This window comes from Drosophila ananassae, chromosome 2L (genome assembly GCF_017639315.1).
Source record: "Drosophila ananassae strain 14024-0371.13 chromosome 2L, ASM1763931v2, whole genome shotgun sequence".
NCBI lineage: Eukaryota > Metazoa > Arthropoda > Insecta > Diptera > Drosophilidae > Drosophila > Drosophila ananassae.
In genome coordinates this window covers 2,195,956-2,211,982 of record NC_057927.1, presented here as the reverse complement: position 1 = coordinate 2,211,982, position 16,027 = coordinate 2,195,956, and the positions used below count along the sequence as shown (strand labels likewise).

The 16,027-nt window shown below is 37.1% G+C and overlaps 4 protein-coding genes across 9 annotated transcripts in view; 1 reads left to right on the top strand and 3 right to left on the bottom strand.

Annotated features, from left to right (window-relative positions):
* Positions 1 to 84: 84 nt before the first annotated feature.
* On the bottom strand, positions 85 to 1,934 carry LOC6500400 (4-coumarate:CoA ligase 1). The gene is made up of 3 exons (XM_001953104.4): positions 1,752 to 1,934; positions 1,177 to 1,688; positions 85 to 1,113 (listed from the first exon to the last, which is right to left on the bottom strand). The coding sequence occupies exons 1-3, from the start codon at positions 1,932 to 1,934 to the stop codon at positions 156 to 158; spliced, it is 1,653 nt and encodes a 550-aa protein (XP_001953139.2). The 3' UTR covers positions 85 to 155.
* On the bottom strand, positions 1,677 to 4,463 carry LOC6500399 (luciferin 4-monooxygenase). Its single transcript, XM_044714176.1, has 3 exons — positions 3,756 to 4,463; positions 2,708 to 3,661; positions 1,677 to 2,651 (listed from the first exon to the last, which is right to left on the bottom strand). Exons 1-3 carry the CDS (start codon positions 4,421 to 4,423, stop codon positions 2,648 to 2,650), a joined length of 1,626 nt encoding a protein of 541 aa, XP_044570111.1. The 5' UTR covers positions 4,424 to 4,463; the 3' UTR covers positions 1,677 to 2,647.
* Positions 4,464 to 10,485: 6,022 nt separating this feature from the next.
* LOC6500144 (4-coumarate--CoA ligase CCL1) lies at positions 10,486 to 12,393 on the top strand. The gene is made up of 3 exons (XM_001953102.4): positions 10,486 to 10,681; positions 10,735 to 11,246; positions 11,309 to 12,393. The coding sequence occupies exons 1-3, from the start codon at positions 10,538 to 10,540 to the stop codon at positions 12,264 to 12,266; spliced, it is 1,614 nt and encodes a 537-aa protein (XP_001953137.1). The 5' UTR covers positions 10,486 to 10,537; the 3' UTR covers positions 12,267 to 12,393.
* Positions 12,394 to 14,131: 1,738 nt separating this feature from the next.
* Positions 14,132 to 16,027, bottom strand: part of LOC6500398 (glutamate-gated chloride channel) — a 33,924-nt gene continuing 32,028 nt past the window's right edge. For all 6 annotated transcript variants that reach the window (XM_032450002.2, XM_032450004.2, XM_032450003.2 and 3 more), the window contains one exon: positions 14,132 to 15,956. In XM_032450002.2, the coding sequence (XP_032305893.1) occupies positions 15,947 to 15,956 (10 nt within the window). In that variant the 3' untranslated portion in view covers positions 14,132 to 15,946. The remainder of the gene's footprint in view (positions 15,957 to 16,027) is intronic.

Genomic DNA, 16,027 nt, shown 5'->3' with positions numbered 1-16,027 from the left:
AAAACACAAAAAATAATAACTGATTAGTTCAATACCCTTTCTAAGACTTTATAAAATTACTTCAGTATTGGCATTATAGAAATGTAAGATCCATATATGTTATTTTAATTGTTCAACTAATATTAAATATTAAACGAAGTAAAAAATTTTTGACATTAACTAGAGTTTTTGACCTCTAAAAAATGCGCTTTATTAGCCATTCTATTAGTTTTTCCATTGGGACTGCGTTTGAGGTCCTCAACGATGATGGCTCCTCCGTTCAACTGCTTATACTTGGCCTTTGTATGATCCGCCACGTAGTCCACCACATCCTGGGCTTTCAGGGAACTGCCTTGTTTTTTGACCACAGCGGCGGCGGCTTCATCGCCATAGATCTGATCCCAAACCCCGAATACACAGACCTCCACCACGTCCGGCATTTCGGAGATGACACTTTCAATCTCATTGGGATAGTACATAATGTTCTGGTACTTTAACATATCCTTTTTCCGCTCCACTATATAGAGGAATCCATCGTCGTCGACATAGCCGAGATCTCCGCTATGGAACCATAGATGGGAGTCCCGCATCAAGTGGGTTTCCGCTGGATTGCCGTAGTACCCGGCCCAGTATTGGCCGTTTTGGATGCATATCTCCCCCAGCTCGTCGGGACCCAGGGACTCGCCTTGCTCACTAACTACCTTCAGCTTAATGCCGCTGACCAGGCGACCCACCGAGTTTGGTTTATCATCGAAGTGAAAATTCATAGATGCCATGGCACCCAGCTCCGTGAACCCGTAGGCGAAATGCAGGCAGTTGCTACTTAAACGATTCCTGATCAGATGCTGAGTTTCCACCGATGCTCGCGATCCTCCAAAAAGATAATAACGGATGCTCGACAGATCGGAAGTGTCGAATGAGGCGCAGTTCACCATCATGGCCATGTGAGCGGGTGCCTGAATTGTCCAGGTGATCTTATACTCCTCGACGAGTCGCATGAAAAAGGCAGCATCAAAAGCATTATCCGCTATAATGCGTTTTGTGCTGAAAACCCCAGAGGTGACCGTGGTCAGAAGTCCGGTTATCCAGTCCAAAGTGCTTTGGGTGAACTGAACGTCCTCGGTTGTCAAGCGACTAGAAATTATTTTTAATTTTCACTTTAGAACTTAAAAAATTAATTAATAGTTAACTACTCACAAGCTGGCCGCTAAAATCTGTCGACTATTGGTTATGGTAACAGCCTTTGGTATTCCAGTGGTGCCCGAGGAGCAGAGAATGGCCAGGGTCTGATCGTTCCCCTGTTCCAGTTGGGAGGGCAGAAAGTTATCCTCGATGGGGGTGGCCAGTACCTGATCGATAGTTATAGATCCAGATGGATGATTACGCATGGTGATGATTTTAACATTCTGGTGAGCGGTGGCAGCTCGAACTTTCTCGAATTCATCTCCATCGCAGAAAATGAGCTTTGGCTTGGTTATGTCAAATAATTTCTCAATGGTGTTCTGTTCGTAGGCAATGTTGAGAGAATGAAAAGCGATTCCGTTGAAGAAACAGGCATAGGTCACGGCGAAAATGTGTGTTGTATTCCTGGCGATAATGCCAACCACATCGGATTGGAGGAGACCCAGAGATCTCATATAGCTGGCAACGCGCATGGAGTTCGCATGCAGTTCCCCTCTGGTGAGTACTGTGTTTTCCGTGGCCGAGATCTGGAATTTCATAGATATTTTGGTAAATTTTAGCCTATAATATAACATTCACCTAACACCCACCTGAGCAATGAGCTTGGGATGCCTTCGCATCTCATGGAAAATGATGTCTCCGATGGACAAGTGCGGATCAAAGTAGTGAGTTACTTGATCGCCGCTCCAGACTTTGAGATCGGAATCGTAGGAAATCGCTGGTTGAAAAGGCATTCTGACTATCGTTGTTTTCCTTGCAGTTTCAATTTTCATCTGGCTGCGAAAAGCGAATGCAGCTCCGCTTTTATAGGTCGTAACTATTTAGATAACTTTCGGGGTATACGACTAGGTAGCGCTGATTACACGCGATTGCATTCACACTTGAGAGGAACCGGGGAGCTCAATGCAGCAATCTCCATAACAAAACACTTGCCGACACTACTGGTCGTGTAATTGGCGGGGGGTGAGCGTGATTCAGCGTATTCTGAATTGAGAATTATTATATTATTTGTATAGAAATCGCGTGCTGGGAGCAGATTGAAAAAAGTAAACATAGAATTATCGATTGATCTCGTAGAAAATGAGAGTTACTGCCTCTCCAAGAAAGAGATACGTATTTGTCCACATTTAAAAGTTAATAGCTTTGATTAGCTACAGGGGGTTATGTCATAAACCAGCTCAATGTGGGATTTTTATGCACTTATCCAGACTAAAAAATAAATTTTACTTTAGGGAACTAATTATAAACTATTTTTGCCGAGGACCTTGAACCAGTTTTTGTTTTCATTAAATGACATTTATCTTATCATCTAGTTAGATTTGTTTAAAAAGCAATTTATTTAGGGCAATTACTAAGTGCGAAATGCATTTTTTATTACCTATTTCTTATCTTTTATTATAATATTTATGTAAAAAAAAACTTGTTCCCCTTTTTCTTGAAAATGTTGAGTGAGTGAACAAAGCTTGTAGTAAAGGAAAAGGTGGCTTCAACTGGAAACAAAATAAATATTTATTTATTCAAACAATTTTACTAATTCATTTGTTACTAATGTGATTGTTTTAAGTAAGCAGCTTTTACTGCATGCCGGTTTACTTTTCCGTTGGCACTTTTCGCCAACTGAGGCACAATCTGTGCTCCGCCATGGAGATGCTTGAATTCCACGGACACGTTCTGACGGACATAGTCCTCCACTTGGCTGGGTTTTAGATTGCTTCCCGACCGAAGGACCACGGAAGCAGCGGCAGCATCTCCCTCCGTCTCCCTGAAGATCCCAAAGACACAGACTTCGGCCACGTCGGGCATCTGAGCAATAACCTCCTCCACTTCGTGCGGATAATACATCATGCCTAGATACTTCAGCATGTCCTTTTGGCGCTCCACAATGTGCAGAAAGTTATCCTCGTCAAAGTATCCAATATCGCCGGTATGATACCATCCAGCCGAGTCCCGCATCTCAGTGGTGGCTTGGGGATTCCCAAAGTATCCCCTCCAGAGCTGGCCATTGTGGCACTGGACCTCCCCCACCTCCTTGGGTCCTTGCAGTTTGCCTGATGCGTCCACTATTCTGACTCGAATGTTCTCCATCAGTCGACCAACCGACGTTGGCTTCAGCTGAGTCTCGAAATTGTAGGAGACCAATGCTCCCACCTCGGTAAGACCGTAGGCATTTCTCAGAATTCCAGGACCATGCAGGAAGGACTGCATCTTTTTCAAGGTAGCCACTAAGCAGTGACCCCCAGCGAAGATCAAGTGCTTCAGACTTCGCAGTTTCTGAGCACGAGTTTGCGGACAATTCGCCAGCATAGCCACGTGGGAGTTGGCCATAACAGTCCAACTGACTTCGTGCTGTTCGCACAGCTCCAAAAAATGGCCAGTGCTGAACATCTGGCTTGATATCAGACGAATCGTTCCATAGACACCAGCAGTGACCAGGGTAATGAGTCCTGTCAACCAATCAAGGGTGCTCGAAGCGTATTGAACGTCATCAGGGCCCAGGTAGCTTTAATAAGTAATAAGAAGAGTCAAGTTTTCTTAGTCAGTTTAGTTAGTCAGCAGGTTAAACTAATATTACATAAAACTTATAATTAATTTACCTGTGGGTCTCGAACAATTTGCGGCTATTGGAGAGGGTCACCGCCTTGGGAGTGCCCGTTGTTCCCGAGGAGCAGAGAATGGCCATGGTGCGGTCGATGCCGCGGTGGAACTGAGCTGGCTCATAGTCCTTGGGCAGAGGTTTCTGGAGGAGATCGCCAACACTCATTACGCCATTAATCTTTCCATTGACAATGAGGACTAGAGCACCCAGACTGGTTGCTGTGTCTTTGATTTTTTCATAGTCCGCTACGTCACAGCAAAGGATACGGGGCTTGGTAATTTTGTACAGGCTGTCAATCGTTTTCCGCTCCAGATTGGGATTGACGGCGTGGAAGGGGGTGCCGTTGAAGAGACAACCATAGGCCAGTGCTCCTACATTGGTGGAGTTGCGGGCCATCAGGCCGACGATATCCGTTTCCTTTTGAAAACTCTGATCCCGTAAATAGCAGCCCACCTTGGCGGCATTGTGCAGCATCTGGGATCGGGTCAGACGGGTATTATCCGTGTGAGATATCTGGAATATCCTTTGGGGCTGGCGCTGCAACTGGCGGAAGATGATCTGGCCTGCTGTCAAATCGTCGTTGTACAGGCTCTGCTGGCTGGAGCCACTCCAAATCTTTTGATCCTTGTCGTAGTGGGTTGCAAAATTCCCGATGAGGTCCAACATTTTGATGCACGCGCGATTCGCAACTGCGGCTCAATAGCAGTCGGAATCTCCTATTTAAAGGTCCGAGAAATTGGCCAAATTAGTCGGCAATTTAACAGTTAAAGTGTCCGGATATTTAATTCCACCTATTGATTGCCAAAGCGTTTGCTTTGCACGATATCTAGTTGAAATAACGTTTCACGGATCAGATAACTATCAAGTTGTGCAATGGAAAACGGCAATTTGTATAGTAAATCTTTTCATAATTCTATTTATTATTTTTACCTTGCACATTCGTATATGTTCATTTATGCTGCTTATTACATAAAAAATTTGTTGACTAAACTAGTAAACAAGAAAGTGAAGCAAACTTCGGGCTGAGCCAAACTTGATATACCCTTGCAGTTAAGTAGCTGAAAATGTTGAAAAAAAACCCAATCACCTTTAAAAACACCAAAATTATGGCAATCCCGATCAATCAGTTATATTGCAGCTATAGGATAGGATACTGCGTGCAAAGGAAAATTCCAACTACATAAAAAAGATACATAAACATAAAAAAAGTTTTCCAATATATGTAAGCGTCAGACAAGGGTCCAGTGGCGCTCTTTTTCTACATTACGTGACGGTCGAAATGTGAAGCTCCATAGCAACCATAAATTTATCTGCTATAAAAATAAATTCCCTTCATCAATTTTATACATTTTGTAAGGGATCATCCCTGGAAATTGGCCAAGATATAACCATCGCTGGGGGCCATACTCTCCTTCCATACATTTTCCACAAGGGATCCCAAAGAAATTTTGATAAAAACTTAAAAAATATTTTGTTCTGAGATTTTTATGCAGAATGATGAAAAATCGATCTACCAATCGTTTAAAGTATTCTGCTCAAGAATCCGAGGGAATTTGGCCAAGATATAGCAATCGCTGGGGATCATATAGGCGTTTCATGCATTCTCCCCATCTTTAAAGGGGATCGTCCAGAATATTTGATGAAAATTCTAAAAAAATGTTGTTCACAGATTTTAATGTAGATTGATGGAGAATCAATCTATAAATCGTTTAAGGTATTCCTATCAAGAATCGGTTGGAAATTGGCCAAGATTTAAACATCGCTGGGGGCCATACTCTCCTTCCATTCATTTTTTACATTTTGAAGGGGATCCCCCGGAAAATTTGCAAAAAAATATTTAAACTCTTGGTCAACAGATTTAACCAAAAACATTATTAGAACATTAAACATCATAAGAATGTTTTCTTTTGTACCAAAATTTAATTATTTTCTACACACAAAGATTCTACACGTATAAATTTGTATGTAAATATTTAGGATATGCAGTGGCGCCCTATTTTTACTTTACGTGGCGGGCGTATTGCGAAGCAGCCGCTTTTATCACTGTGGACGGAAGTCCACGAGGTGACGACCTGCATGCCTAGGCGTGCGCGAGGAAACTCTATATATAGCCGAAGAATTAAAAATTTTCTGTAGGCAACCGATCTAATTGAATGATATACCAATCGAAAGGTATTGTTCCAATTAGATAATATTTGTTGAAACATATTCCAAAAGTTATTTGGTTTCGGAGAAATTAGGGTGAAAGTAAAAAAATTTTTTATCACTAAAGTGGGGCTGGTGGACACAATTTAGTCCCCAGATAGAATATTTTTATATATTCGCATTCTAGAGCTAAATACGCGTCGATTGGTACCTCAATTGACCCGATCCGACATTTTATTCAGAAGTTATTCGAAAAATCCGATTTTTTCTTCTTCTTCAAAATGAAGCCAGTTTGCGTCGGTTTGTCGGTTTGTCTGTTTGCACTATTTTTTCCTTAAAAATCCTGAAAAAATATGGAAAATGTTTGTTGCTATCATATGAGCAACTATTGTTCTACAACTTTTTGAAATACCTTAAGCTTACGTCAAAAAATTAAAAAAACCTTGTTAATGAAAAAATTCATAACTTTATAATTAAGAAAGATATTAAAAAGAGCTTTGCACCGTTGAAATGGTTTTTTAAATATCAATTTCACTTTCTTTGAGACCAAACGTCTATATAGTACACAAAAAAAATTACACTGAAAATAAACTTTTTTTTTAAGAAAAAAAATTATTTTTCAAAATTTAGTCGACTGACCCTTTTTTTTTTTTGCACGTATAGATAGCTTTTGAGATGACGCAACTTTTGACATATCGCTCATATCTGGCAAAATCCGTTAACTCAAGATATAGTCCTGTAAGTGCAGCTACCCATTTTGTACAGCCTCCTGTGAAGCTTGCATTTACTTATACATGTGTGTGTATTTGATTGGCAACTTTGCTTTTTGGAGTCTGCATATATTTGTTCTATACCCTAAAAAATATGGAGTATATCTTTTCAGATTTTAGTTTATTTATTTAAAAATAAAATCCAAATAAAAAAGGGCTTAAAAAAGTAAAACGTAAACATTGACTCAAGTTGGACTCGAACCCAGGCCCTCCGTGTTAGGAACCACGACGCTCTCCACTCAGCTATCCTCGAACTTTGTTGCTTAATGGCAACTTTTGATGTAATTCTACTTTGTGTTTCAGTGTCTCATGTCTTAATGAGAAGACTCACAAGATTGGTACTTCAACCGACCCGAAAAAATTCGATTTTTACAGCTTTTTCAAAATGAAGCCAGTATGTCTATTTGTCTGGTTGTCTGTTTGCTCTATTTTTTCTTGGCAATCCTGAAAAAATTGAAGATGTTTGTTATTATAATATGAGCAATTATTGTTCTACAACTTTTTGAAAAAGCTGTAAAAATCGAATTCCTTGAATAACTTCTGAAAGAAATGTCGGATCGGGTCGGTTGAGGTACCCAATCTTGAGGTACCAAAGAAAAAAGCTACCAATTTTGTGCAGCCTCCTACATGTGTGTGTATTTGATTGGCACCTTTGCTTTTTGGAGTCTGCATATATTTGGTCAATACCCTAAATAATATGGAGTATATCTTTTCAGATTTTAGTGTATTTATTTAAAAATAAAATCCAAATAAAAAAGGGCTTAAAAAGTAAAACGTAAACATCGACTCAACTTGGACTCGAACCCAGGCCCTCCGTGTTAGGAACCACGACGCTCTCCGCTCGGCTAACCTCGAACTTTCTTGCTTGATGGCAACTTTTGATGTAATTCTACTTTGTGTTTCAGTGTCTCATGTCTTAATGAGAAGACTCAGAAGATTGGTACTTCAACCAACCCGGTCCGACATTTCTTTCAGAAGTTATTCAAGAAATTCGATTTTTACAGTTTTTTCAAAATGAAGCCAATGTGTCTGTTTGTCTGCATGTTTTTCTTGGCAATCCTGAATAAATTTGAGATTTTTGTTATTGTCATATGAGCAATTATTGTTCTACAACTTTTTGAAAAAGCTGTAAAAATCTAATTTCTTGAATAGCTTCTGAAAGAAATGTCGGACGGGTCGGTTGAGGTACCAATCGTGAGGTCCCAAAGAAAAACAAGAAAGGAAAGCTAACTTCGGGCGAAGCCGAAGTTGATATACCCTTGTAGTTGTGCCATTTCCGATCGTTCAGTTATATGGCGGCTATTGGATATAGTTGGCCGATCCCTATGAAATTTGGCCAATAAGATTATTTTGCCCATGGAATCTGTACCAAGTCCCATCTTTCTAACTTAAAAAACACCAAACTTATGTCAATTCCGATCGTTCTATGACAGCTATATAGTCGACCCATCCTTATGAAATTTTGTACATAAGATATTTTCAAATATTTCAAAAATAAAATCCAAATAAAAAAGGGCTTAAAAAGTAAAACATAAACATTAACTCAACTAGGATTAGAACTCAGGCCCTCCCGTGTTAGAAACCACAACGCTCTCCACTCGGCTAATCTCGAACTTTGTTGCTTGATGACAAATTTTGATGTAATTCTGCTTTGTGTTTCAGTGTCTCATGTCTTAATGAGAAGAATGCAAAATTTTATGAGTAGAACGCTTTATATGCATATGCCCCCACTGAGCATATAATGCATATAAATAAATGCAGCCACCACCGTTTTGGGCCAAATCATGGATTAAAAGCTATAAAAAAAAACCTGGCAAACCAACACCGCCAATACTTTTCTAATATTTATTATTTTATATCGCACACCCAAAATAAATTGTTACAATCAACAATTGGTTTAACTAGAAAAACGTAATTTCCAGTTTTTTTTTAATTTTTTATCTTTGCGCATTTATTTTAGATATAATACATGTTTATTATATGATTGATCGGATATGCCAAAACTTTGTTTTTTTTTTATAAGTTAGAAGGATGGGACTTAGTACATATTGCATTTTGGGCAATCTTATCCGATTTGCAAAATTTTATTAGGATACTTGGCTTAACTTTGTTGTTTTTGAAGCTAGAATGGGCAATCCGTTTTGGGCAATTTAATCCTATGTTTCATAAGAATCGGCCAACTATATCCTATACCTGTCATATAACTGAACGATCGGAAATGGCACAACCTTTCTATTTTTAAAGATGCTTGGGGCTGTTTCCAATATTTTTATTAGAAATTTTGTTGATGGTGAAATTCTCATAAGGATCGGACAACTATATAGGATCCGATATATATAATAATAATATAAGCTTCTGCTTAACTGCAAGGGTATATCAACTTCGGCTCCGCCCGAAGTTAGCTTTCCTTTCTTGTTTTTTTTTATAATTTATTATATAGTGGAACTCTCATAAGGATAGGCCTCTCATCTGTTAATTTGTTAAAATAATTTGGTTTCCCACAACTACGAAACAATTTTGGATTTTAAATAAATTTTTGGGCAAATTTTTAATTAAAATTTTTAAACTAACCAAATTCCAAAACCTTTGTAAAAAATAAAAATACGTATAACTTCAGAGCCACTGAAGCTATCGAAAAATTCTTTACGTCTATGGAAAGGTTTTTAATTATTCCACCTTCTTGAATGTCAAAATCTTTAGAGTTAAAAAAAAAAGAGTTTTGATGTTTATCCTTACAATTAAAGTATTGCTAACTGTGTGAATCGCCTGTCAAGAGGTTACTTCCATATACATATATTCTATATATTATGCGTTCTGTTTTAAATAATTGAAGATCAATATATACAAAAAAACAACTGATATCATATAAAAAAACCTCTTGACGAGGTAAAGTACCGGTGACGAACCTGCATGCGAAACCCAAAATATCTGATATCAATTTCAGTGACGATAATATGCTATATAGGTGTACAAAATTGCATAAGAAAAATATTCTTGTTCGGCACGTGCAAGAAAAACAAAAAAAAAATCAGTCACGTGCCGAACAAGAATATTTTTATATGCAATTTTGTACACCTATATAGCATATTATCGTCACTGAAATTGATATCAGATATTTTGGGTTTCGCATGCAGGTTCGTCACCGGTACTTTACCTCGTCAAGAGGTTTTTTTATATGATTTCATACATGCTATAAACGAAATTATAAATTAAAACCCAAACTCTTATACATATTCAAAAGTATTAAAATTAAAAATTTTATATAATGACTTTATAAAATAATTTGAGAAGATTTAATTTATTATTTTATTATTTTTTATTATTATTTTTTATTATTATTATTTTTACAATGTTATCTACAAAATAAAAAATGATGATAATAAAAAAAATTAGTTTCACAATAATAACTCAAGAATTGCAGTCTAATGTTGGCTATTAACGTCATTTCAGAAGATCAGCTAAAACATTACCACGCAAAAAACCGACGGGGCCTATGTAAACTTCGCTCTTCCAGGTTGTCTCTCATACCTTAAGCTCATAGATAAGCTTCTGGCTAAGAAGTCTCATGACATTGTTGTCGCGAAATAAAACCATACCAACAAATTCTGGTAAACATGTAAATAATCTTGGTGAAATTTTCCAATTTGTTTAAATATCAAACTCATGCTTAGAGTAATGTAAAGATAACCCACAGAGAATATTTTACTAGATAAGGGATATCTCGTGCCGTTTACAGCGATCTACGTTTTACTAACCAACAGATGCTATCTTAATCTGGCAGCAGTAAATGTTTTGCCAGATCTATAAAAGAGAGATTTCTGCATATAATGGCCAACAGTTAACACTGAATCTTATCCGCGTAAAGATGCCATACTCTCCAGTGAACTACTACAATTCAGATCTTAAGATCTGGAGCAGTGACCAAGTTGTGCATTACTTCGATCGCCATTTATCAATTGGAGAAATTATCTTCAACGAAATGCAGAGACATCCCAAGCTAATTGCTCAGGTATAATACAAGAAAAGTAAGCCAAACAGAAAATTTAAAAAGGGTTCTTATAGATTTCGGCAACGGAAAATACAATACTGACCAGGCAAGAGCTGTTTGAGAATATAATGCATGTCGCAAGTTACATAAGATCTGAGGGCCTCCAACAAACTGATGTGGTTGGAATTATTGGCAGGAATACTACCAATTTACCCGCCGTGGCCTATGCTTGTTTTTTCAATGGAATTGCTTTCCATTCTCTAAATATTACCTATGACCGGAACACTATCGAAAAGCTATACAACATTACCAAACCAAAGCTGATTTTCTGTGATGGTGATGAATTCGAGAAGGTACGAGAGGCCACCTCTCAATTAAATGTAAAAATCATTACCATGCGCAATCACCCTTCGGACTCTATAACGATCGATGAAGTTCTGGCCACGCCAATCGAGGATAACTTTCAGCCCGCCGAACTGGAACATGGAAATGATCAAACTTTGGCCATTCTGTGTTCCTCGGGCACCACTGGCATTCCCAAGGCTGTGACGATCTCCAATAGTCGTCAAATTTTGGCTGCTAACAAGTAAGTTAAACATTAAAGAAAAAAAATCTTCTCTTAAGTTATCGTTTTAATTTAACCACCAGCCATCTGACGACCTCTGATATTCAATACTCCCACAACACTCTTGACTGGATTACTGGTCTTTTGACCACTATCACTTCAGGTGTATATAGCACAACTCGTATTATTGCCGATAATGCCTTTGATCCCGTATTTGCCATGCAAATTATTAAGGATTACAAGGTCACATGGATCATACAACCACCGTCCGCATTGGCTCTAATGGTCAACACCCCGGAGTTTGAGACTTGTGATTTGTCCAGTCTACGGTGCTATATGTATGGAGGATCTCGAGCATCTCTTGAAGTACAGAACAGAATAAGGAGTCGCCTGAGCGTGGACTGCTTACAGTTCGCCTATGGCTTTACAGAGCTGGGCGCCGTCGCCACAATCAACTTGCATTTCGATCAGAAGCCCAATTCGGTTGGTAGGTTGGTGAATGGCCTAAGGATGAAGATAATCAACGACAAGGGCGAGTCCTTGGGTCCCGAGGAGTTGGGAGAGGTGTGCATCAGCAATGGCCAGTACTGGATGGGATACTTTGGAAACCAACAGGAGACCCGCGATATGCGTGACCTCAAGCGGTGGTTCCACTCCGGAGACCTGGGCTACGTGGACACTGATGGCTTTTTGTACATAATGGAACGAAAAAAGGATATGCTAAAGTACCAGAACATTATGTACTATCCGAATGATATCGAAACAATCATCTCTGAAATGCCAGAAGTAGCAGAGGTGTGTGTTTTTGGAGTGTGGAGCAATATCTATGGGGATGAGGCTGCCGCATGTGTGGTCAAGAAACAAGGATGCAATCTTAGTGCCCAAGATGTGGTGGATTATGTCCAGTCTCGTACTGACTCCAAATACAAGCAATTAAATGCAGGAGCCATTATTGTCGATGATCTTATGCGAAGTGCCAATGGAAAAACTAATCGAATAGCCAACAAAACACATTACCTTCAAGTTACACATAGGAGTTAACTACATGATTTAACAGAGTTTGCACTTGCATGAATAATATTACCAAAACTTACCTTTAGAATTAAAATTACCTATTTAAAAATCGAGAAATAAACTTTCATTAAATGCAATTTTTGTGTATTCTCTCGTTTCATTTTGTTTCATTTATTTATAAACATTTCACAAACATCATTATTCTGGGGGGTTTTACACAATTATTTTGTTTTCTCTTGCTTTTTTTGGTATCTCAATCAATGGTTTCTTTCCTTTCTGAATGACAACAATTATTTCAACTATTTTTGTAAAATTATGCTACTAATCTCTTCACATTTGTAGACATTTGATTTGCTGTTTAATTTTCCACTGACGGCCTCTAGCCGATTCTATGGTTGCCCTACATTTGTTCTTTTAAGATTCATTTGTTTACTGTGATTGGGATTAATCATGTTCCTGGATTGGATTCGATTGGATTGGATCGCGCTACTGCGAAATTCATTTGTCGTTTGTTGCCAAAACTCATCGGTCTTAAGACTATCGTGTTGGGGTGAACTTTGCTAGCTCCTTCATTAGGATTTAGGATTTTAGAGTGTTACTGAGTGTGTGAATGTGCATGTCCTGACTTAGCCCTATAAAGTAAGGTGAATTGTTGTGTTATTGATCTTTTCTTCAATTTCAATTTTTAATTTCGATTTCAATGACTTGGTTTCTTGTTTTTCGCTCGTATTTACATTTCTCCTATAGAAGTTAGATGCGGAGTTGTTTGATTGTTAGAAATGGGCCATGGGTCGCCCCCTTTTTCTTTTGGAAGATATGTGTTATGATTTATCTAAATTTTTACTTGCAATTACTCGAACTCCCTTCTCCCCTCAAATTGTGCGAATATTTGTTCTGTGTTCGATTTGGATTCCAATTCCAATTTGGTTTTCTTTTGATTTTTTTTTTTAGCAAAGAGTAAACATTGAGTGAGTGAGTGAGTTACTGGGTGATTGAGTATCTCAAGTGAGTTTAGATAGAGTGGGTGGTGAATGCGATTCCTTGGTCTTAGTTTAGTTTGGTATTGTGAATGTTTAACTAGTCTGTTTTGCGAATGCGATTTGCAACACGGTCTCTTAACAACTACACATACATTCGTAAACTTATAATCTAGGTTACACCTCAAATTTATTTTCCACACGGGTCCATTCCCGATACCACATCCATGGCAAACGAGTTTATCTCTATGTTTTTCTCATGTTAATCAAAACCTTTAAGTCTTTTTGGAACGCATCTATATTATAAAGTCGTGCACATTTTGTGTTACGTAAGTCGCGTAGTTTTTTCTTGAAATTTTTTTTAACCTAACAAGTAAATGACATTTACATCTTCCGATTGAAACTATTTACATTGAATCTGGACTGCTGCTGCTAAACGATTTGCCTGGAAAAAAATATAATTGACCGAATTGAAGAACGACACCTGAAAAGCAGCACACAACCTAAGTATGTTTCTCCACTTAAATTAAATGCCGAAAAGAAATTTTCGCCCTCCCCTCGTGTATGATCTAATTTAATTAATTGTTCTCTTTCCACTGTGAATATTTCGTCTGCTTATTTTTCATATTTTGGATTTGTTTTACATAGTACATCAATCAATGCGTATCAATCATCTGGCCTGCATCCGGTCCAGCTTTATGCAGCTATTTACTCTACTATGCCGACATATCCATGTCCATCAATTTAATGCTCACATTTAAAAACCCTGTATGTTCAATAGTTTCATTTACAATACAACTATAGCTAGAGTATAATTTAGGTATAATTTAGCGACGTCCTTCGGTATTCTCTGACTAATTTCTGTTTTCGCTTTGCTTGGCACAACTTTTACAACATGAAAGTATCTATTAACTATTTTCTGATTTGGTTTTCATTTGTGTTCTGATCGCCTGTTTAATGACAACAATTATTATGTGGGTGCCGTGTTAAAGTGTTTATATATTAGAATACGTTTCAATTGATTTTTGATTTTCTGTTTTTTTTTCTTGATTTACGTTTAATTTCTTACCTTTAGATTGGAAATGATAGCAAACGAAAAAATTGATTTTCAAAACAAATGAAAAAGTCAAATCAAACATGAGACGAAACAAGCTTTCAATTAAATTCAAAATATTATAAAACTACAAAAGGTGTTAGTCAAATTTTATTCTAAGGATATAAATATTATTGGGGTGATTTCGGTATCTGTTGTTGCTATGTAGAATTCACATTTTTTATTTATTCTAAAATTTGAGCTGCATGTTTTATGGGTACGGTTAGTGCATTTTATAAATTTGAATTTTTTAATGTAAGAAATATATTTTGCTCAAAGAAGACTTATCAAATATTAAAAAGAAGAGGAAAAGTAGGAGAAAAATCTTCTTCGTATACAAAAGGCACTTAAATAATCAATAATTTTTATGGATTTAACAAAACTATATTTATCTTGATATAATTCATGGAGTATCATATTGAATTTATTAATTTATGTGTAGATTAAAGATCTTGGGGACTTGCACTACATGATAAAATATATATTGTATTGTCTGTTATTTGGTTTATGGTATGCATCTTGTTTATTTATATTTTAGTAAATCTAATAATTAAAATTAACTAACTAACGGGCCATTGCGGTCCAATAAATAAGTAACTAATGGTTAATCGGTTAATTATTATTTTTCTAATGATTCAAATAAAAGAGGAATCAGAATTGTTGGGCTTCATCCCCCATAATTATAATAACTACTTAGCTACGATTAAAAAAAGTAAAACTTAAATCAAAGGCAAGCCGTTCTAAGAATATATTTAAATAAGTGAAAGTTTTTAGTAAAGAAAGAGTAAGGAAGAACTTGCAAATACCCACCAGTTTCAGTATCAGTTGAAGTTAGCATTTACGAGTTGTTTGGGCAAAAAGTGAAAAATAAAAATCTGTTTTTGTTTCTGTGTGCTTTCAAGGATCTTTCGATATTTTCGTTTTGATTTTTATTCAATACGATGGTAAACAGAATTGAATTGAATTTACCTAGAGTTACTCGCTTCGAATAGTTGTTTGTTTATCGACTAAACTTAAATTATCTACACGCTTTTTACAATTATAATTCATTTAAACTAGTTTCGCTTAAAACTTATTGTATGTGATATTTACAAACGTCGATTCGTCTACGACCTCATTTCTCTCTGTTTGCGGCTTAACTAACTTAATGCATTTTAAGTACAAATCAATTGCAAATTTATAGAACTAACAATAAGCTGGGGTCCGGAACAAAATTTGATTAAAATCGGTAACCAGCTAAAATGATTAATCAATTTGTAACAATTTGGAGCATCCTCAAAAAAAATCATGTTTATGGATGTGAGTGTCAGTATGGGAGTGTATTATATAATTATTTATAACATTAACTACTATGCAGTCACTCTTGATCAATTTAGCTTACAATTAACTATCATTTTGTGTCAATCGTCAAATACAGTTTCCAGCTTTTCGATCCAATTGCTTAGAGGAAGTGCCTTGAAGCCTCGCCTGGTTACTAAGTATTCACTTGTTTTTACTTAACTATTCTGCACTGTTCCGAGACATAACCATACATATAGAATTATCGTAATGCATCCCTCTACTTCGATCTCATTAACATTATAATTAGTTAATTTCGGGTTGGATTCTACATAGCCACTGGGTGTCAGAGACGCGCCTTAGAAGGTCCTTTAGTGGGCGTAATTAAATCATTCAATCAACGTGTCAATCAAGGAATCAACCAAATTCGAATTCGAAAA